The 23,902-nt window shown below is 42.5% G+C and overlaps 1 protein-coding gene across 2 annotated transcripts in view; it reads left to right on the forward strand.

Moving 5' to 3' along the window:
* The window catches only part of EPB41L3 (erythrocyte membrane protein band 4.1 like 3), a 99,254-nt gene that overhangs the window by 39,628 nt on the left and 35,724 nt on the right, over positions 1-23,902 (forward strand). For both annotated transcript variants that reach the window (XM_061996103.1, XM_061996104.1), the window contains exons 4-5: positions 18,367-18,471; positions 20,724-20,766. In XM_061996103.1, coding sequence (XP_061852087.1) covers positions 18,367-18,471; positions 20,724-20,766 — 148 coding nt within the window. The remainder of the gene's footprint in view (positions 1-18,366; positions 18,472-20,723; positions 20,767-23,902) is intronic.

Raw genomic sequence — 23,902 nt, forward strand, 5'->3', positions numbered from 1 at the left:
CAATGTGATCTAAAGAGACCATAGATTTAGGAATCTAATTCTGATCTAGAATAATAGCTCTGTCAGTGAATCTTGGTTTGCATGCAGGCCAGATATTTATCCGTCTGGAGTTGCATTCCCTAGCCTGGGAGTTGGGAATCATTACAGAATCCATCAGTTACTTCATTGAGTGTTTTGCAAATGACAAATGCTTTTATATATGTTAAATATTAATACCATTTAAAGGAGCTTATTGCTCTCAAGTAGAGCACAACCAACATCAATTATGTGTTCATCCTTTTAATTACCTGACAGCTGAAATTGCACATAGTCACAGATTGAGGTGCTTCTGAGGCAGGTTTCATTAATCCGTTATCCCTTCAGTATCCTTTCTTTCAGAAGCCTCTCTTTCTTATTCCATATGTAACACTAAGAGTCTTCACTGCCTTCTGCTATGTCTTTCAGTCTCTCTTATGTCCAGTATTTTAAGACTTCAGTAATTTACATTTGTGACACCAGGAGTTCTTAATATTTTATGAAGTATATGTAAGGGGAAAATGTAGTGGAGGTAGCCTAAAAGCTGAGGTTAACAGTGGTTCATCTAACGAGGTACGAATTTGGTAAAAGGATCTTAAGCAAATGACAGGTAAAAGCTTTCTCCTGAGGCCTGTTACTGCTTGTGTGCTGTATCTGTCTGACCCAGAAAGTCTTTCATGCAGTAAGATATTACAAGTGAAAGCCAAATTAAGTAGGTAACCCATCCTTCTCCAAAGCTGTAAACCAGAAGCATCAGAGACTGTACCCCCATTGCCACTCTCATCTGGAAGCCTACAGATGGTGGCAGTGGGCTTATTCAACAGAGCTGTTTTAAAATTGAGAGGGCCATCTAATAACTTTGGGAGCAGAAGTATTTGCTGTATGCTAACAGTGTCCCTTATACTCATACCAAAGAAAAACAGCCTCAGGGTAGCTATGTGGTTCTCCCCGTGTCACGAAGAAACTGGAGGTTTCTGATGGGTGCTCAGTCACAGGAGTCAACACAGTCCACTCAAAGGGATGCTGAGCAGTGATGTCCACTCCTGATGGAAGTGGTTCCCCTTGTGCTCTTCATTACATTCTCTCAGCCAGCATCAGGATCATAAATACTGTTTGTCAAAAGCTGGGGCCCTGCAAAGAGGGTCAAGTAAGCTAGACCTATATTTTGCATTTGTTGGTTTGAAGAAGTGAAGATCAGTCAAGATTCAAGAATACAAGTTGAATTCAGATAACCTTAAAAAAGAGTGAAGGGAATTCAGTAGCTCAGTTTTTTCCTAAGATACAAGAAAACAAGTAAGAGTAACTTATTTCTGTATTCTTCCCACTTTAGGTAGGGTTTTTAAAATGCTGTAGTACACTGTGCTATTTCTAGGATTTATTTCCCTCCTCTGTCTGCCACATCTCAATTTTCTGTTATCTAGACTACTGCATTTTAATTAAAAGGTACACATGGAGCCAGCTGTCATTAAAGTGTCATCCTGGAACGGGTTGGAATTTGCCTTCATCATTTCGCTCTAAACAAATACATGTTACTAATCGCAGAGTGAGATCAAGAAGCTGTAACATAATATGTCTAAAGAAATGGTAAAATAATTAGATTTTGTTTTCAAAGACTCAGCCGTCTCAGCCCATTGGTGATTTATATTTTCTTCATTCCTCTACAACTCAGACTTTCTTATCATACAGAACACAAGTAAATGAAAACAAATGTTTCCATGGCAGCCCGTCTGTGGCGTCTCTGCAGCCCTACATCAAACAAGAGTGAGTTTTCATAGTATTCAGATAGACTGCAGGACATGTGGAAAGCTGATGTCTCAGAAAGCATTACTGGTGTCTGCTTGCCTTGATGGGATGTGGAGTTTTCTGAGGTAGCAGGAAACTGGTAAAAATTACACTGGTGGTGGTTGTTTTATTCATCCAGTTTTCTCAGTCAAGCTGCTGCAGGGACATGGGCAGTAATTGGGTGTCCCATGCTAACAAATAAAGAAGATCTGGTTGAGGATGTGAAGAGTGGAGGCAACCTCGACGCAGTGGCAATGAGATGAAGGTCAAGATCTGTGTGGAAAAAGCAGGAAACTAAGCTGGGTTGTGTGACCCTGGACTTCAGGTGAGCTGCCTTTAACCTCTTCAAGAGGCTTAAAAGAATCTCATGGGATGGGATTCTAGATGATAGGAGTGCCCAAGAAAGCTGGTCAGTGTTCAAGCACCAATTACTCCAAGCCCAGGATCAGTGTGTCCCCACAGGTAGAAAATCAAGAAAAGGAGGCAAGAAGCCTACATGGAGGGAAAAAAACCTGCTGGAACTAATCGAGAAAGAAATCTATGTAAGATGGAAAAAGGACCTGATTGCTTGGGAAGAGTATAGGAACATTGCTAGAGTATGCAGGAACAAAACCAGGAAGGCCAAAGCCCTTTTGGAATTAAACCTGGCAAAGGAAGTAAAGGAGAGCAAGAAGAGCTTTTTCAAATACATCAACGGCAAAAGGAAGATTAGAAGGAATGTGAACCTGCTGATGAACAAGGAGGGTGTCTGGTGACAGAGGGTGCAGAGAAGGCAGAACTACTGAATGCCTTCTTTGCCTGAGTCTTCACTACCAAGGCCAGCCCTTGGGGAAGCCCAGTCCCTGAAGGATAATAGAATAGGCTGGGAATGGAAGACTTTCCCTTGGTGGATGAGGATTTGGTTAGAGACCTATTAGGCATGCTTAACACCCATAAATATATGAGACCAGATGAGACGCACTCGTGAGTGCTGAGGGAGCTGCTGCTGTTATTGCCAAGTTGCTCTCCATAATTTTTTAACAGTCATGGAGTACAAGTGAGGTGCCTGAGGCCTGCAGGAAGGCCAGTGTCACTCCAAAAAAGGCAAGGAGGACACAGGAAACTACAGGCTGGTCGGCCTCACCTCCATCGATGGAAAGGTAATGGAACAACTTATCCTGGATGCCATCTCAAAACACATGAAGGAAAAGATAGTTATCAGGCGGACTCAACACAGATTCATTAAGGGAACTGACCTGACAGCCTTCTATGAGAGTCTAACTGGCTGGCTATATGAGAGGAGAGCTGTGGTAGTCATCTACCTTGATTTCAGCAAGACGTTTGATACTGTGTCCCATTACATCCTCGCTATAAAGCTCAGGCAGTATGGCTTGGATGAATGGATGATGAGGTGGATCAAGAACTGGCTGAATGACAGAGCCCAAAGGGTGATGATCAATGAATCGAGAATCGAGTTGGAGGCCTGTGGCCAGTGGAGTTCCACAGGAATGGGTTCTGGGGCCAGTCTTGTTCAACATCTTCATCAGTGACCTGGATGAGGGGACAGAGTGTACCCTCAGCAAGTTGACTGATGATACCAAACTGGGAGGACTGGTTAATTCCCCAGAAGGCTGTACTAACATTCAGTGGGATCTCGACCGGCTTGAGAGTTGAGCAGAGAGGAACCTCATGAGATTCAACAAGGACAAGTGCAGAGTCCTGCTGCTGGAGAGGAACAACCTCATGCACCAGTACAGGCTGGGGATTGACCTACTGGACAGCAGCTCTGCAGAGAGAGACCTGGGAGTGCTGGTTGATAAGAAACTAATCATGAGCCAGCAACGTGCCTCGTGGCCAAGAAGGCCAGTGGCATCCTGGGATGCATCAAGTGTGGCCAGCAGGTCAAGTGAGGTTCTACTCCCCCTCTCCTCTGCTCTGGTGAGGCCTCATCTGGAGGCCTGTGTCCAGTTCTGGGCTCCCCAGCTCAAGAGAGACAGAGTATTTCTAGAGGCAGTCCAATAAAGGGCCACCAAGATGATCAGGGGACTGGCGCTGCAGGAAGGGCTGCAGGACCTGTGACTCTTCAGCCTGGAGAAGAAGAGACTGAGAGAGGACATCATTAATACTTACAAGTATTTGAAAGGTGTATGTCAAGACAATGGGGTGACACTTTTTTTCTGTAGTGTCCAGTGTTAGGACATTGGGGTAATGGGCAAAAGCTGGAACACAAGAAGTTCCACTTAAGGAAAAACTTTAACTGTGAGGGTGAGGGAGCCCTGGCACAGGCTGCCCAGGGAGAATGTGGAGTCTTCTTCTCTGGACACATTCCTGTGTGACCCAATTGAGATGGACCTGCTTGAGCAGAGGGATTGGACTAGATGATCTCTAGAGTTCCCTTGCAACACCTACCATTCTGTGATTCTATGCTCTAGTGTCTGCTATGCCTTTGTGATGACAAAGTGTCTAGTAACACCTCAATGGAGACCTCATTTTCTTAGCAGTGGGTTTTGCTGTGTCCTGAGGTGACTTCAGCATAGTACGCTCGAAGTGCCAGAAGTACATTTGAAAGCAAGGTTTATAATGTGGACAGACTGGAGCGAACAAGTCTCCTTATGCCCTGAGCAAGTATGGGCTGAAACCTTTCTGAAGGCAAAATGGGCACATTGTGTTGTGTTTCATGTGATTTTTGCTTTTTCCTGTAGAAAAGTGAGTGCACATGGGTGCTTCCTTAAAAAATAAGTTATTAAAGATGGTCATAGGACAGGCTTTGAAGCATAGAGAGGAAGACTTATTTCTGTTTTGCTACTACTGTCAGAATTGAAAGAGAGTGGTGGCTGACTTTGTTGCTGCATATGTTTCTTTTCCTGGCTCCCAAACCTACCTCTCAAGGAAAAAAAATCTTAACAAGATCACAGAATGGTAGATGTTGGAAAGGACCTCTAAAGATGATCTTGTCCAACAACCCTGCTAAAGTAAGTTCGTCTCAGTAAGGTTCGACAGGAATGTGTCGAGGTGTGTTTGGAAACCTTCAGAGAAAAAGACTCCACAACCTCTCTGGGCAGCCTACTCCAGTGCTCCCTCATCCTCACAGGAAAGAAGTTTTTCCTCATGTTTAAGTAGATCTCAATATGTTACAGCTTGTGTCTGTTACACCTTGTCATATCACTGGGCACTACAGAAAAAAGACTGGCCCCATCCTCTTGATACCCACCCTTTAGGTGTTTATAAGTATTGATAAGATCCCCTCTCAATCTTGTTTTCTCCAGGATAAACAGCCCTGGTTCTCGTAGCGTTCCCTTGTAAGAAAGACGTTCCATTCCCCTGATCATCTTGATAGCCCTATGCTGGACTATCTCTAGAAATTCCCTGTCCCTCTTGAGCTGGAGAACCCAGAACTGGACACAGAACTCCAGATGAGGCCTCACCAGGACAGAGTAGAGGGGAAGCAGAACCTCCCTTGTTCTCCTGGCTACACTTTTCTTGATGCATCCCAGGATGCCGTTGACCTTCTTGGCCACGAGGGCACATTACTGGCTTATGTTCAGTTTATTATCAACCAGGACTCCCAGGTCTCTCTCTGCAGAGCTGCTCTCCAGCCAATCCCCAGCCTGTACTGGTGCATGGAGTTGTTCCTCCTGAGGTGTAGGAGTCTGAAGTTTCCCTTATTGAACCTTAGGAGGTTCCTTTTCACCCTTCAGTGTTTCTGCATAGTGATGGGGAGTGCATGGCCCCATTGTCCCCCTCCCTGCACAGTATCCAAGCAAACTGTTCCCCAGGAGCCATCTCAGCCTGAATCTATGTGACACTTTTTCACAGGGAGCTTAATAACATTGAATTTCTCATCCATTTTAAGGTAGGCTTTAAGGTCAGGAAAGAAACTGCTGTAATAAGATTCACTCTGTATTCTGAAGGATACAGTTTCAGTTGCCCCCTGCACGTTTTAATTGTTCGATGAATTCCACACAGTCTTTTACAAATGGCTTTACACATGAAACTGATTACTGAATGCAAGAGGGATTTTTTTTTTTTAATAAGTCTTTTCCTTTTGACCTACTTGTTGCTTGCATTTTCATAAATTTAATAGTAAAAACTTTGGTTTAGATTTGTGTTCCTCTCTAGGACATGTTTCAGTAAACGTGGCTAGGTTGAGATGCATCATTGTTGTTGCACAGTGTGCCTTCTGTCCCCTGACCTGCTAATTAGGACGGACTTAGATCAGCCAAGGGATTCAGTTAAGATCTATGTTACTTGACACATGTCAGCAGGAGTGTGAATATTTCCTGAATGTGTTCCAGATGAATTGAGTTGATAGGCGACTCTTCTGGCTTGCTTTTTCCAAATAGTATAGGCACCTTTATATGACTTAAAATACATGTTGCTTCATGAAGCATAACGGCCTGGAAATCAATACTGATATTGGCCAGCTCTTAATAATCAACTGTGAGGCTGGGCAGAAAAAGATGTTTTGCTTCAGGTTGGTAACTGAAACAAAACTAAGAATGTTTGGGCTCCTTTTTAGTGATGGTATCAGTGATGATGCCAAAAATTAATATTATTAATTCACTGAAGCTAAAGAAATCTTCAGGTGGAGCCAAACCTTTTGGAAATGCTGCAATAAGAAGGGAGGATGTTGGTGTGTGTGACACTTGTAGGGCTGGAGCATTTTGTCCTCGATGGGAGAAGCTCAGCTTCCCTGCAGCTTCTCGCAGCTGGGAACAGCTGAGCTGCCTGCTATTTAGGGAGAAGTTCTCTTATAACCTTGGTAGGAAAACAAACAATTAGACAGATGAGGTCTCTTGTTTTCTCCAGTTAATATGCAAGTATTTTACTGACTGAAGGAGAACCAAAAATTAAAACCAAGTCAGTCCTTCAGACATTGTACGGTGTAAATAGTGGGTTGGGCTTCAAAATTCCACCTTTTCTCACAGCAGAGGATGTGGTCACCATCAAAATAAGTGAAAAAAGTCTAAAGTGACAAAAAAAAAAAACCTCCAAACCCAACAGTGTACATGTCCTCTCCCAGTTTCTTTGTCTAGTTCTCCTAAATCTTTATTTTTGTTAATGGTTTATGAAAATTATTTGGGCAGTAAAATGATTGATTTTGCAGACAAAAATTTTCTTTTTTGTGCTTTGCAGACACCAGCCATTTTCATAATGCTAAAAACTATTGAAAGGGTCAACCTATATTGTCAGATAGTTTCAGCTGCCCTGAAACTGTGTCTTCTAGGGAATAAATGACTAGCTGAAAACTTCCTAGTGAAATGTTACCTCCACCAGCTGGACACAAGCCAGGCAACAGGAGCTTGTTCTTCATCTGGTGAAGTTTTAAAAAGTGTTCTGGTCATGCACACTCAAAGTCAGGTATTGCAAGGCTCTTTGCTGGTTAATCTGTTTGCAAGAGCCCTGAAAGGGCTGATCTTTTACCCACAGATGAGGTCTGTTGGCTCCAGTTACTCTGTTCTTGCCAATGTCCTTGCTTGGTGGCCTCACCGGGGTGAGGCTGTGTCAGTCCCTCCACGTTTGTCTTCTCCAGGCTCATCACCTGGAGCAGTCCCCACCCCAGAAGAGCCCGCTGCTTACAGAGGTGCCTGGTACAGCCAGCATCCCAATTTCACACATATTTTTAAGCACTACTGGAATACAAATCACAAACAGTTGATGAAGGGCTTTGCTTATTATTTTCCTTTCCTCAAATGAATGCACAGATTTTAAAGCCTACTGCTATTTTTGGTCAATGTGTCTATTCCCCCATCTCCCCTGTGCCCATCCTCCCACAGAAACTGATCTTCATGTCACTGCCCAGTCACACTTCTGCCAATCCTTCCTGCATTTTATCATGTTTCTTGTCCTGTTTCCATGTTAGTCAAGTGCCTGTTACCTGCTCCAGCTCCCAGCTGAGCTGTCTGAATTGCTAGATGCTTCCGTTTTATAGGTCCTGTCACCATGTTGCTGTTTCTAAACCCAAAGCAAGTAGATATTTGCTTTATTATCATCCCTTAAAAATACTACCTGTCATATAAAATCGTGACACCTAGTATGGGTGATATTTTTTTCTTTTCATCTGAGCTCCATGGAGCATCCACTGGGTTGCTTTGATGTCTTCTTATCCCTGTCTGTTGGAACAGTGAATAAAATATCAGAGATGGGACTGGGTACTGAGGAAATACCTGCTTGCAAAACAGAGCTTTGATAGGCAGCAAGGTCTGTCTCTCATGGTTTATCTTGGTCTGGCAGAAATGGTTTTGATCTGAAGTAGGTTAAGCTTGGATGTAGCTTTGTAACAGGCTACATTACTTTTCTTGACAACCTCAGTATTGATGGTGTAATACTGTCTTAAGGTATCTCAAATCTAAAAGCTTGATCATTGTGCTGCCTCTCCAGCCTCAAGAGCATCTTTCTGTGCTAGTGTTTCTGTGTGATTTATTTATTCTTTCCACATCCTGGCAATGTAGGTCAGAGAGAGCTCTGTGGCTCTTAAATTCATATGGCCAGATTACTCTGTAAATCGGACTATGTTGGCAGCAGAGCTTCTTTCAGCTGAAAATAAACAAAATGTTTATGGTCGATTTTTGCTTATATATGCCAGTAACTATTTATGGTACAGGCAATGGTTGGTTCCCCTTGCTGTGTTGGTGCTAGACTTGTGAGTAGTTAGCAGTTACACAGGAGAGATGAGTGTTTGCTGAGTTCAGCCAAGTATAGGTAGAATAAGGAACATATTTATGTTTATAACCCCCACTGGAAAACTTCAACTGCTATACTGAATCCCAAGAGGCTTACCTGAGTTACCACAGAGTGTCTGACAGGAGGTAGTAGGGCAATCAGGATGCATTAAAATCCAAGCCCAAACAGTCTGTGTTCTTAAAAATGCTAAGTGAGGAGGGTACTTTCTCTGTGGAAAAGCCCTCAAAATTGTGGAATGCCATTTACTGTGTTATGTCAGGATTTAGCAAATGTGTGAGACTAGTCATAAAGGTGATGAAAACTGTACTACTCTTTGAGAAGTAGTATCCACTGGTTTGGGTTTTTTTTTCTTTATCAGAAAGTAATGCTTGTAAGCTGTTACCAGATCTTAATTTTTACTGTATGAATTCAGTTGATGCACTTAGAACGCCCAAGCGTGTGATAACCATCACATTTGACAGGTATTTCTGTGGCCGTTGTGCAGAGGCAAACGTGGCCGTTACGCTTCTATGTGTACAGATGTGCTCTAAGGTATTTATTATTTCTCAGTTGCCTCCTTTGGCTGCTTTGCATTGCCACAGACAAAGTACTCACTTTTTTCTTCAGCATTCAAACAGTGTAAGCACTTCTGTTGTTACGCTTAGAGCTTGTATGATGCCAGTGCTGGTCTGATCTCTGCTGATGGTGTAGAAGGTAAAAAACCCTAATGTGGCTTCATGCCAGAATTGGGACTAGGTCACCAATCTTCTTACTGGGATTTAGCAGTTCCTTGGGGTTTTTTTAGATTAGTGGTGGCTTTTTAGGATTGCAAGCTCAAACGACATTACAGAAGGTTACCCCTGATAAAAAGTATGTCATGTTATACAATATTGTTGACATTTGCTTCAGGTGTGCAATGTTAGCATAGGCAGTGTTACATATTTAACTAAACACTTGCATTAAATACTTCTGTATCAGAAAAGGTTATTTATAGAAATGGTAATACATTTCAATGTGCCATATTACAATAAATATCAAGAAACTGATACATTAGAGTACTACCATTGTTTTTGGGGGGGGGAGCAGGGAGAAAATGATCAGTCAGCACTGTAATAACTGTATCTCCAAATATTGTCTAGTCTCCTCTAAGTTTTCTTATGTGCTGTTCATTTATGCGTGCAGAGCAGTATGGGATAGGGTTCTAAATTAAAAAGCTGAGATAGGTAAAATATTCTTTTTAATTAAATAATAAATTATTTCAAGCTGTTAGAATATATTAGTCACCTACTGGGATGTACATACAGCTTCACACGTAAAAAAAAAGTTAATATAGAAATAGAACATTTGGAAAGTTTGTGTTGGCGTGCAGCTTTCAGGAAAAGCGTTTTCTTATATAAAATATATTCACATTAAATATACAATATAGCAGCATCATCATTTCCCTGGTCCTTCTGGTTACTGTATTTCTGATACAAGCCAGGATGCAATTGGTCTTCTTGCCATGTGGGCACACTGCTGGCTCACATTCAGCTGACTGTTGACCAGCACCCCCAGATCCTTTCCCTCCAGGCAGCTTTCCAGCCTCTCTGCCCCAAACCTATTAGCATTGGATGGGGTTGTTGTGGCTCAAGTGCAGGGCCCAGCACTTGGCCTTGTTGAACTTCATGCAACTGCACTTGGCCTACTGATCCAGCCTATCCAGGTCCTTCCGAAGAGCCTTCCTGCCCTCAAGCAGATCCACACAACCGCCCAGTTTGGTGTTAGCAAATTTAGTGAGGGTACACTTGATCCCCTCATCCAGATCATTGATGTTACACAGAACAAGGCCCAACACTGACCCCTGGGGGACACCACTGGTGACTGGCCACCAACTGGATTTAACTCCATCCACTACCACTCTCTGGGCTTAGATATCCAGCCATTTTTTACCCAGCAAAGCATACGTCCATCTAAGCCGCGAGCAATCAGTTTCTCTAGAAGAAAGCATCAAAGGCTTTACTAAAGTCCGGGAAGACCATATCCTCAGCCTTTCCCTCATCCACTGAGGAAGTCATCTTTTCATAGTAGGAAATCAGATTGATCAAGCAGCACCCACTTTTCATAAAGCCATACTGACTGGGCCTGATCACCTAATTGTCTTGTGTGTGCCTCACAATGGTGCTCAGGATGATCTGTTCCATAACCTTCCCTGACACCAAGGTCAGATTGAGCGTATAGTTCCCTGGATCTTCCTTCTGGCCATTTTTGTAGATGGATGTCACATTTGTCATCCTCCAGGCCACTGAGATCTCTCCAGTGAGACAGGACTGCTGGTAGATGATGAAGAGTGGCTTGGCAAGCAGTTCTTCCAGCTCCCTCGACACCTTCAGGTGGATCCTTTCCAGCCCCATAGACTTTGTCACTGTAGACCTTACTGCTGTCTTTGGTGTACAACGTTGTACCAGTAACTTCAGCAAAGTTTTTGTTTTGTAGTAGAAGTGACTTCCCTTAAAATGCTTTGTATGATGCCTAGAACATCACTGTCACCACACTGATCTTTCAGATGAGGTAAATGTTGATGCTGCCAATACTCTTTTCATTATGCACAACAGGGGATGTTGGGGCCTAAATGTCAATGGTTAAGTCATGTTATGCTTTTAAAAGCTCTTATCCTGCAAGTTAGACATGTTATCTGTAAGATGTACGTCAGTAAACCAGAGAAAACTTGCTGATTTTCTGTGAATTAACACTCCAAGAAAGATCCTCTGTCCTGTTCTTCCTGGTTGCTCGCTACTTAGCTTCATGCTGGGGACTGAAGTTGAGATTAGGATAGAGTCAAAGAAATTCAGGATTTCTTTTCTGTCACCTTTCTCCTTCATCTTCTTTTCCACATGGAGAGAAACTGTAGAAAGTGTAAACAGCACAAAAGCAAATCCTTTGAAAATGCAAATTACAAATATGTAGAAGTGAAAAGAAGTTAATTTTACTTGGAATGACTTCTTTCATTTATCTTCCTTGGGAAAAACAACCTTTCTGCTTTTTTCTTTTTCATCTTCTAATTAAGATTTGTTCAAAAACCGTGTTCTCCCTCTTTGGATTTTTTTCTGGCCTTTGTATCTTGAGCAGCTCAAACTCTTTCAGAAAAAGCACAGTAAATGTCATAGTAAGTAGATTTTTATTCAATTCACAGACTGTGAATTCCCATGACTCTGTGAGTTCAGGACCTCTTGATTCTTCGTAGATGAAGCAGCACTGTGATGTGGTCACCAGCTCCTCTGTATTTGGAACCACACTGAACATTCATTTATAAATGGGTATATGTTTGTGCATTAAATTATGCACATATTTGCTTGTTCATATTAAATTGTGACATATATGTGAAGTTTTGATCCCTCCTCTAGAAAACAGGATCTTGGAAGCTTGCATACACTTGATCAGTTTGGATTGTAAGTAATGACTATTTTTGCAGGTAAATAAAATCATCATGCACATTGCAAATAAAAAATTAGCTAATAACTTCCCCATCAGAAAGAATGGCAGGAAAGGAAGAGGTTATAGCCACATGCCAAAATACATTACAACATGCAAGGCTAGAACCAACCTTTATACAGTGCACTGTTAAGATCCATTGGAAGTGCAAATGCTAATTAGGAATGTGAACCAGATAACCTAACCTCAGTTAAAGTCCAATTATTCCTACTGGGATTTCATGATACTAATCTGTTTGTCCTTCTTCCAGCAATCGTGCCCAACTAGAGTTATTACAGTAATTGTACAGAGTTTAACACCAGGCTAGTACCAGTGTGACATTGCTTATTGGCAGCTTGACAGCTTTTCTGAGGAAAGTCGCAGTGTCATGTTCGCAAATGTACTCATGCTGAAAGATACATACAGACCCTTTCCATTTAAAATCCTGGTCTGCAGCTATTTGTTTGCCTTGCTGTATTCCTTGACTGAACAGAAAGGGAGGTGAAGTTTCAATTCATTGGGTTGCTCTGACCTCACAGTTGCTGAGCAGCAGAGATGATGGTTATTGGTGGCAAAAATGAATCCCATTATAGGTGTTTGGCTGTAGGACTCTTTCCTCTTTGGGTTTTCTCTTGCCTGTAAACTTAGTCTGAATGTGATCTCTTTTAATGTGCTGCAGACAGCCCTTGCTCAGCATTTTTCATCCACATGAGACTGCAGCATCTGATGCAAAAATAGAACCTCTCCAAAATGCGACACTTTGCAGGTTGCAATAGCTTTCATTGCTAGGAAGCTGAGAGGACTGTTTTCTGCTCTTCAGCTCCTCATCCTTGTACCCTGCCAGTGAGAGGAAGGTAATCTGCTTGTGAGTAAAAATAAACTATGAGAGTAGTCTAACACTGTACACTTTAATCAAGTATATGGTGATTAACCCCTTAACACCTGTGGAGGTGCACACGGGAGCCCAATATCATGACTCTACTGGGTGGAAGGGACTATGGAGGCCCCTGATTTGAACAGGGGAATAGCCAGCACTGAATCAGGCCAGCTGTGCTATTGCTTGGACAATGCCTTGAAACCCTCTGAGAACAGAGATTCCTTGGTCATGCTGAGGTACCAGTTCCAGTGTGGCATTTGCCCATCCAGGGAGAAATCTGTCAAAGGGTTGGATTCACTCCAGAAGAAGCCCAAGGGGTGGCATGTCCTCAGAACAGGTGCCTCTGCTGGAAGAAAGGTAGGAAAGGTGGTTGGTTAAATAGGTTGGAGGTTACCCAGCAAGCAGAGGTGTGTTGTTCAGGCTGAGAGTGCATTGTGTAAGAGAGTCTCAGGCTGCATCACCAAGGTAGATGCCAGAATGCTCTGCAGGGTGGGATTTCCAAACTGGGAGCCACAGCAACTTGAAGAAGACATTTCTGAGAGATGAGCCCAGATGCTGAGTCTCCTTTTCTGGAGACATTCAGAACCCACCTGGATGAGTTCCTGTGTGATCTACTCTAGGTGGTCATGCTCTGGCAGGGGGCTTGGACTAGGTAATCTTTCGAGGTCCCTTCCAACCCTTAAGATTTTGTGATTCTCCTCTTTACTTGGTAACAGGGGAAGGAGCTGTGGTGCTGGTCCCAGTTAGCAGTTCTCAAAACTTCCCCCAGCTCTGAGGTGGACCAATCTCCAGCGCAGCTGGGCCAATCTGGTGCCTCTGCCATCACTATTTAGAAAGAGAAATCTGCAGCAGAGGAGTTGTAAGGGTGATGCAAGGTGGAGTTGACCATGCTGACCCCACAGTCAGTTAGAGGAAGGGAGGAGGAGCTCTAGACCAGAGATCCTCCTGTAGGCTGTGGCAAGAATGCAAGCTGTGCTCTTGGAACGTATAGAAGGCAATGGCAGGACTGAAAGCTACCAGCAGCTCCAGGAGGACTCCACGCCACAGAAGGTGAATGTCTCTGGACAGGCAGAGACTGTGTGAGGAGGTGGCCATGGTGCCGGCCATGCTGGAGAGCCTGCGGGCCGCAGAGCCACACGAGAGGCAGAAGGGAGCTGCAGCCCTCAGGATGAATGCATGCTGGAGCGGCTTGTGCAGGGCTGCCCGGTCTGTGAGGGACCCCTCACTGGAGCAGGGACGATCAGCGAGGGGCCCACCTGCCTTGAGGAGAGTACCCATGCTGAAACAATTGGGAAAGGACTGACTGAAACCCCCATTCCCTGTCCCCTGAGCTGTTCAGGGAAGTAGGGGGGGAAGAGGTAAAGGCACCAGGATCAGGGCCCAGATCCTGGGAAGAGGGGAGGGGTGAGGGGAAAGGTGGTCTTAAAGGGCTGGTCAGTACCCTTCGTCATTGTCCCACTCTTGTGTTATTTTCTGGGTTTTGTGGTCTTGGTTGGTGGTGGATTAAACTTATGTTTTATTCCTGAAGTCCAGTAGTCTTGTCTGTTTTGCCTGAGACTGTAAGTGGCAAGTGAGCGCTCCCTGTCCTTACTGAGCTCCAGAGGCCCTCAGTTACATTTCTCTTCCTTGTCCTGTCACAAGGGGGAGGAGTGAGCAGCGGCTGATAGCGGTTTGTTATTCCTGACTGGGCCTAAACCACAACACTGTGACAGTGGTCAAACACTGTCACGGGTTGCCCACACAGGCTGTGGAATCTTCATCCTTGAAGATACTCAAAATCCAGGTGATCCTGCTTGAGTGAGGGGACTGGGCTAGGCAGTCTCCAGAGGTGCCCACCAGCCTCAGCCAGTCTTAGATTCTGTGGTTTTATTCATGTGGAGTACATATCTTGTGGCTGAAATGATAATGTATCTATAACAAAGGCTTGTGTTTTTTCACTTTAGTGAAAAATCCATTAATCGTAAGTACGTTACAGCTTATGGACTTGGTTGTAATAAAGGAAAACTTTCTCATTGCTTTTCTGCATTAAGAAATAGCAGAAATTGTACCCAAATGTTTGCCAAGGAGAATAATTGACTTTGTAATAATCTTGTTATCCAGACAGAGCTAAAATGGAATTGTTTCATTTTTGAGCTCCTCACTCTTGGTGAAATACATGTTATCTTGAGCTAATGATCTTCTAAGGCGATAAGGATATGATGGAGGGTTATGGGCTGAAGAAGCTGACATGGAGAGATTTGAGCATGGACTGTTTCTGCAGAAGCTAATTAGGGGATGGGGTAGCGTTTTGTGGCCTTCAGCCTCCTGTGGAGGGAAGAGCTCAGCTCTGAAACCAAGGAGAAGCTGGGGAGGAAAGCTGCTTCTCTTCTCCCTTGAATGTGGGAATTGCTGGTGGGTGCAGGCTTGCCAAGTTCACTGCTGCTGGCTCCTTTCACTAGAAGCTTGACCAGGATGCTGTTTATTCCCTTTCCAACTCCAAATGAGAGCCTTGGTCTTTATAGAGCTGCAGGGAGGAGGCTGTGAAAAACATAAACTTTTTGCTTCCAGACTTTTGTACTCATTTATACTGCTCAGTGTATGTTTTCCTTTCATTCTGTTGTCTTGATTTCCCAAAGCTTAAACAAAATAAATCTTTTTACACATCTGCACATTTCACTTCGTCCCATTCATGCCTGAAAAATAGCTAAACATATTTCTGGAGGAGACTCTTGGCAATATTTTTACCTTTCAGAAAAACTCTTCATTTACAGGGCCAGTATTTTATAGCATGAGGTCTATTTTTTTTTTTAATCTTTTTTTTATCCACCTTTTTTGGACTGCTGAGAATTGGTTGACATTTTTGGCATTAACTTGTGATCCACAGTAGCCAGCAAACTGTCAGTCTTTCATCACTTTAGAGCTGTCACCACAAAATGATGGAAAGCGAAGGTTTAAGGTGGGTTGAGGAGCTGCATGAATTTGTAACTTAACCTTTCTGTCCTCCTCCCATTCTCTCCCTGCTGAAGCCATGATACCCATGCCTTATCTGGCATACTTATTTGTGCACACTGTAAAATGAAAGCAATTAACAAGTGCATAGGAGGTCTCTCTGGTTAATTATATATTACTAACTAAACCTCTTAATTTCCTATGGATTTATGGAGTAGCTTCCCCTCTCCGTGTTTCAGTGCACTGATGTTTTAGACGCTGAAGGGCCTTTCTGTGCACAGTGAGAAGGAAATTGGCCCTGGTAGGGCTTCTCCTCAATCAACAGCAATTCACACCTCGTATTTGGTGAATAGAGGACCCTAACTGGAAAGGGCCATCAGTTATATGTGGTATTTACGACATCCTCTCAGAGCTCTGGCAGGGGTTTCCCATATCCTGATGCAACAGGAATTTTGTGGAAGATGATTGACTGCAACTTGAGCATCTTTGTAGAGGAGCAGGAGGATATGTTTTGTCCTGGAGGAAAAATGAGCCATGCAAATTATTCCATATTTATTCTCACTTTCCTGGAACATGTAGCCAAACAAGACATCCTGAGCAAGTGGGCTTTCGTTTTGCTTGGTTGGATTTTATTACAGCACTACCCCACACAAAGAGGTTCCTACGATTCCCTGTTAAAGCACCATTCTTTGCAGCTACTAGCTAGTCTTTCTCAAAGCTGAGTTTGGTGGCAGTTGCATGGATTGGCCACATAAAACAGCTCTTCTGTTGGCCTTGTGTGGCTCAGAAGAGGACATTGAAGTGTCACAATTCAAGTACGTATAGAGGGTGCAGTGATGCAGGTATAGTGTTTCTCAAAGCAGGTATCCTCAAAAGCAAACCTACTTATTTCTCTTCATTAGTATAACTGCTTGGTTTGCTATCTAGTAGAAAAGCAGGAAATTTGGCAAAACTTAACAGTGCTGCTTACAGTAGAAATGTGACTTTTGGCTTGAAGGATCTAAATTGGTTTCTTTCAGCTCACCAGTAGTTAGATCTTTTTTATCTGCCAGATCCTCTCCATGGAGCATCAAGTATAAATCCACGAACCTCTTATCTGCTTCCAAGTTTTGAGCATGAAGAATTAACTAAACATTTTTTTGACATTATAAAGCAGTTGGGGTATATTTATGGTTCCTACTGCAGAGTGGAAAGCACGTGACAAGCAGAACAAGGTCCTAGAACTGTTTGCTCAAATTATACTGGAAGACACTGTAACTGAAGTTACAGCAGTACACTTGCAGTGCATTTCTGTGCCTTCTCTTTTCTCAGCTGGAGAACAGTTGTTTGTCTTGCAACTGTTAGATACTCTTCAGTTTCCCCATCGATAAAAATGTTGAGAATGTTTGTCTGCTTCCTTTCTAATGTACCATCAGAGCCCTAGTAGAAATACCAACTTCAATGAAGATTGAAGGTTTATGCCACACAATTCCCTCCATCATCTCATGTAATGTTTTCACAGGGTGTTAGGCAGCAACCCTCAGTTCTGGTCTTTTTTTTTTTCTTCTTCTTTTCTCTTGGCTTCCTTACTACTTCTAAAATAGTTTGAGACCAGTGTTAGGCTCCATGGGTTTGTTGGCATAGCTATGTCATCTTGGATTGTGAAATATCTACTCCCTGGGCCAAGGCTGCAGGGTTGGCAGCGTGGTCCGAGCACAGCTCTGTCAGTTCAGGCACATAAATTTGGAGATGATGTTCTCTCCTCTTTTCTGTCAGCCTCCTGTGTCGTGTTTGAAGAAAGTAGGGTATTTCCAGTCTGCTTCAAGTCATATGTGTGCTACAGACAAGGTGAATGTGGTGCTATGTGGTGCTGACATCAACTAACATATTTATCTATGTGTATATTAGAAATAAATTGGGGAGATTTTTTTATTTCAGCTGAGTTGCATTTATGAAAGCCGGCAGCGGTGAAAGAGTGGCCCAAATAATGAGTTGTTTATTATAATTAATGTACATCAAAATTGACTCATGTAGCTTATAAAGAGGATGTTTCTTTCTGCGTTTGGTTTTTGGACATGGATGACCTGAATTTTTACTGAACAATACAAGAGATACCACGAAGCTTCTACTAAGGGCTCTGACTGTTAGCAATAACAGATCTTCTTGATTAGATCTTTTCATGTAACATATTAGCAATAAAGAATATTAGTGAGATGCTGGAGAGCTGCTTTCTTTCCCAGCTGTGTTCTCAGAGGTAGTGGGCTCTTTCAGTGCTTTCAGCAGATGGTGTTACGATGTTTCTCTATGCATTAGACAAAAAAAAAACGGATCCTGAAATCAGCCTACATTCTTACCAAAGCAAGAAAGATTTCCACATTTGATTTTTTCTCAGTGGCCCTCCTCCCAGTCACAGCTCTGATAGTCCATGACTGGAAATATTTTGTACTACTTTTTTTTTTTACTACTGTTGCAATACAAAGAATGCTCTGGTTTGCTGAGGTACAACCTCGGCATGCATTTGAAGTTACAATTTCTGAAGGACAGAAGACATTGAAACTTGAAAGATGTATGAATTGAGTTAAATCATTTTGAGGTTGTCAGTTTAAAGATTAAACAGAAAATGTGGTTTTTAATATTTGTATTGCTTCATTTTGGAATCATGATTAATTTTTCTTTTTCCTGTTTGTTTCCCACAGAAACGTTCCAGAGGTCAAGTGCTATTTGACAAAGTGTGTGAACATCTGAACCTTTTGGAAAAAGACTACTTTGGGCTAACATACAGAGACACAGAAAACCAAAAGGTAACCTGCAAAACTGTAACTGGCCTTTGGCATGGGGACATCAGAGCTCCCCAAGACACCCCCCAGAGAGTTGTACACAGTCTTTGTTTTTCTTGCCAAGTTACCTAGAATAGCTTGACTTACTGTTTTTTGTAACTCTACTTGAGAGCATGCCCTGTGCTTCCTTGGCTTCCCTCTTCACTGGCTATTTATAACATGAAAGAAGTTAATCATATAGCCGGTTCTTATTCTAGTGCGATTTATTTCATTACTGACGTGGATGAAGGTCAGATTTGCATTCATAGATACACTACTAAACATATGATACTGAAGGATGGCTCAATAATACTGAGGTTGGAATACAGATAGGCAGGTGTTGATGGAGTGCTCGTGCTAACTGCTAAGATAAAGTAAGGTTTTAAGTCTTGGCTTGCTTTATCTTGATGTTGTTGTTGATTTGTCTAGAGACAGTAGGCTTTAGAAGCAGTTGATAGCAGTAGTGAATCACGTTCTGCTTGTCTGCGTCTCAACTGTGGTATTAAATAAGCTGTGCATTATCATTGTCCAAGATAACCTAATGTGCAGATTGTATCTGTTTATCTATCAATATATATATGTATAAAAATACTAGCTTGGACATGACATAATGAAAGAGTAACAAGGGATAATTTAAAATATGCTGTGTGATTTTGCCATATTAGGATAAATGTTTTGCAAGAAACCAGTAACAAAACTTATTAAGAGTTATTATGCACAGTAGCCCAGCAGAGCTCCAGGTGAAGGTATTGTGTGTTTTGCGTGGCCTGCAAGGTCTTTCCTGAAGGAGCTAGGGCAATTAGTATTTCTTTAGATGTTTATCTTGTGAGAGGAACAGTTGTATTTTCTAGACTTCCCTTTCTTTCAGTTCTATGTGATACAAAATAAATCAGTCTTTTTGTTAGTCTTTACCCCTTCCTTTATAGACTTCTGAATGTGAGGATTTTGTCTCTAATTCAGAAAAGCGGCTAAGTAGAGGTGCAAGTACAAGACAACACTTGAGCATTTGCTTGGTTTTGAGTTGTGGTAAAGTTAGGCAGATGTTTAAGTGCATTTCCAGATAGATGTGCTTTCCTGCACTGGAAAGAGGAGTACTAAACATTCGTAGATCACCAGTTACTTTACAGAGCTAAACATTTAAATGAATAACAGCCTGCCAGCACCTTTATTGATCAATAATATGCCTATTTTTTATGTCTGAGTACTTAGCATTTCACCTCCATCCTTTGCCAGATAACTTCCAGCCAGACAATACATGTGCCCACATCACATGCCATCTTTGAAAATAGAAATCCGGATGTATCTTTAATTTCTGGTGCATAGTGTACTTTAGTGCTCAGTGATAGCTGGAGCTCTTCAGGCTCATGTTTTACATCACAGACCAGGTTTGGACAGCTGCAAACTGATTGTTTTTGTTGTGGGGGATTGTGTGTTTTGCTGGTTTGGTATTTCTGTAGGTTTTTTTTTTCTCTGATACATTTGTTTATCTTTCTTTGGAGAAGGGGAAAGTTTCCTAGGGGAAATAAACTTTATTCTGGACTGTGTGATGCATTTTAAATACTAATTTGATTCTGTTAAGAGGACAAGGCAGCACTAGGAAATTCCAAGCCGCTATACATCTCCTTCATCTGCTCCTTGGCACCCACAAAGTTAGCAACACAGTGCCTTTGGTAATTCTCTGCCTCTTCCACAGAGGTTTGGGCATGTGTAGTTCCCAGGCTCATCATGCTGTGGATGGGAGCAGCCCCGATGCTGCCTCTGGCTTCCCCTCATGCTCCCTCTGCCCCCAAGGAGCCCCTCATGCCCACAGTGGGTTGCAAATGGGGCAGCACCCTATACCATGCTTACTTATCCTCTAGCAAGGTTTTTCAGCCCTTCCAGGATTAGTGCATAAGAGCCAAACAAACCAAAAAAGGCCCACTTAACAAGCTTGTAGAAACTTAATTTCCCCAGAAGGTACTCTAGAGAAAAAAAAATCAGTGATTTATTTTACTAATTTCTATTTTATTATTTTTTACTTCAAACCATTCAGTCTCTCAGTGTTTGGGAAGGTTGATTAAAAAGCCTGCTTCTACCCAGGAATGCATCCTGAAAGTTAGTATTATCCCTGACTACTGCTGCTCCAAGGGGTAGCAGACTTTCACATGTTATAGCTTTGACTCATAGCAGTGTTTTAAAAAATAATGTTGATTGTGTTTTCTGACTCAAATTGAAAAAAGGAAACATTTTCTTTGCAGAATTGGTTGGACCCTGCCAAGGAAATCAAGAAGCAGATCCGAAGTAAGTTCATTATCCTTTGTGAGTTTATTTCAGAGGGATCTGGAAAACTTTCATTCTAATGTATCCAGACCCAAAAAATCCACACAAAAAAGTCTTTTTTTCTAAACTGCTTTTGGTCTTTGTGAAGGCACCAGGCCCTGTGGTGCCAAGCAGGGATGCCAGAGGCAGAGAAGGCTCTACAGCACCCTCAAGTGTAGTGTCACAGGCACTGGTCACTGCACAGCCCCTCTGATGTTCCACAATTCTTCCTAAACGGCCAGGGTAATTCGCAACTCTTGGGTCCCAGGGCCCATCCCACCAGCGTCCCCCTTGCACTAAGGGTTCAGCATCCCCCTCTCTGCAGCCCCTCATCCCAGCCCTGTTGCCCACAGCGGGAGGGGACAGACAGGACAGGGCCATGTCCTCTTCTCTATCCTCCCTCCAGTATGACAAAGCCTGTTTTACAGTCATCTTTTTCATCCTTTCCCAAGTCTGTGGCAAAGGTTTTACTTGCACCTTTTAGGTGTTTTACTCCATAATGAGTGCAGGCGTTACTGAGGCTCATAGCGTATGAACTTGCATTGCTGAAAACAACTTGACATTTGCAGAGATGTAAAAACGTGAAGTTTGACATTAACCAACGTAACCTTAGGGACTAGGCCACATATATAAATTATTTCTTTCCATTACTGGTATTTATATCATATCCACCGTCACTGCTTGTGACCCATACTGAAATACTTCGCTGATACAAATATAGCACTCTAGCTAAAATACCTTTCCTTCCTGCATTTCAAAAGCTTGAAATTTGCTCCTAGAATGACCGTTCAGTTCACAGAGAACCAGTCAATTTTCTCCTTCACATTAATATTTTAAAAAGTTCAGTTGTTAAATTTAGCCATTTTCTACATTAGGAATTTAAAAACCTCTTGAAGGAAAACCTATCTTGCCAGGCTCATAATTTGACCTACCTTCTTTCCCCTCCTCCCCTTTCTAAAATTATAAAATCTTTTTGTCTGTGACATCTTTGGGCAGGGAAGGCTCAGTAGTTTTTTTCCTTGCATGTTTTGTAAATTATTTCTTTTAGCATTTAAGCTTTCACAATCAAATACATCTGGTAGTTCACATTTGTTGGGTCACGCCTGGCAAATGAATCACTTCCTTCTCCAAGAGTCAACGGGTTAATTTATGGTGGCTGGAAAACTCCTCACTTCCTGTGAGCAGTATTTCCACTAGTGGTATTCTCATTGAAAGCAAATGATCTGCAATGAAAAATAATGAAAATATGCCTTGTTATTTAATCTCTTGAGAAGATGGATCTGAAAAGGAAGGTGCTGTGAGTCAGGTTACGCTGGTGGTCAGTGCAAGTAAAGCAGCTCAGCTCCACACCACTGATTTGGAATGCATTTAGTATGTGCCAGAGCCATGAGATAGACAGTGAAAGGTTGTGACAGCAAGAGATTAACCAGAGCAGAAGAGTCTCATCATGGACTTGATGCAGGGGACAGTTGTATTTGCAGAAGATGACAGCAATGATTTGTTTGCACTGTACAATTCACCTCAGAAGTTTAGAACAGGACAACGGTGGAAAAGTGGGGCTATTAGTCGTGACACTTTCCAAAACATATATATAGAAAATCCTGCTAAATGCTGGTTGAGTTGTACAGCACTCAGGTATCTGTGATTCTGCTGCAGACTACAGGAATTTCATCCCAGTGGTTTGAGAAATCAGACTGCTGCTGTGTGTGTAGCCCCTGGTTCTTACCCCCTTAGTTAACCCACTAACTTGCAGAGTTAGGTTTTATTTAAACTGCTGCAAGTGAAGGTGGAGGCCTCTTACTCTGGTGTCTTAACCGTCCCTGCTGTCTGATAGGCTACATCATAGGTTAGATTCATTTTGTGTGTGCCAGAGGAATAGATTTCTGGGCCGTGGTCCCTTCCTTCTGTTGCGGGGCCAGGTGTCACCTCAGCGATGATCCACTTACTGGTGGGACTGTGCCCCATCCTCTCTGCCAACCATACCTTCCTTCCACCAGCTTTTATGGCCCAAGAGAGAGGAAAAATTCCTATTGTCAGGGAGCCCAAAAGTCTCACCAAGAGCTGAAATACTGATGGTAAATGTCGAAAGTCTTCTTGCACTTCTCGGGTGTGTGGATAAACCAAAGTGGACGGGACTTTGAATGGGATGAAACTTCAAGGTTGTCTTTAAATAAATACTCCAAAACACTGACTTAGGACAACCATACAGTATTTCCAGGCAAGCAGACCTGTCCAGCAGATAAGGTGTCTTACCAGAGAGCACACCAGATACACCTTCAAACCAAATGCTCTTCAGGAGGTACCTAGGCACATGGTCCCCTTGAATTGCAAATCGTGGGAAGGCCCTTCCCTGTCGGGTTTGTAAGGAAGAGTTCTGTTTTTCACAGTGGTCACAAGCAGTTCCTCATGACAAGGCCAGTAGAGACTTTTCAAGAAAAATCTGTTTATTTCTAGTTGAATTTATACTTTGATGTCAGCACATCTTGGAAAACAGAGGTGTCATTACTTCGGCTTTGATTTCCTGGCTACAGAAATACTGTAATTTCTGTGGCAGACATACATATAAGAGGTATATCCCACAATAGAAGCCCCGTTGAAAGTTCTTATTACTTGAAAAGCCACTGTGTTGCATTGTGAGAGCGCTATGGTTTGGAGTTGTGTTACTGCTTTTTATTTGTATTTGAGATCTGTGCTAGTATAACCCATCCTTTTTTTTGTCAGAATAGCTCTTGTATTTACATATTATGTTCAACTTTTCCTTTTTTTAGTCTTTATTTTCTTTCCTTACAACATTTAAACCTAAAGCCTCAAAAAATTTTTAGAAACTGTGGTGATGCAAACCAGTGTCAATCCCATGGGTCACCTAAACTTAGTGAAATAACTAAAGAAGGATTCCCCAGTGCCCTGTACAGTTTTTCAGTCATGCTCTCTATGTTTGTCCTTGTAATTTTGTCTGCACAATAGTTTATGCCTGCTGGAGACAGGAGCTATGTGCTGAGGCAGCACTGTGAGAGGATGCTGTAGTTGTTTGTGCAACCAGACCTCAGCACAGCACCCTGCTCCAGAGCCTGTTCATATTCTCGCTTGCGGTGTTTCCAGTGCCTCTATGTCTTGGGTT

Source organism: Colius striatus, chromosome 4, assembly GCF_028858725.1.
Source record: "Colius striatus isolate bColStr4 chromosome 4, bColStr4.1.hap1, whole genome shotgun sequence".
NCBI classification, from domain to species: domain Eukaryota; kingdom Metazoa; phylum Chordata; class Aves; order Coliiformes; family Coliidae; genus Colius; species Colius striatus.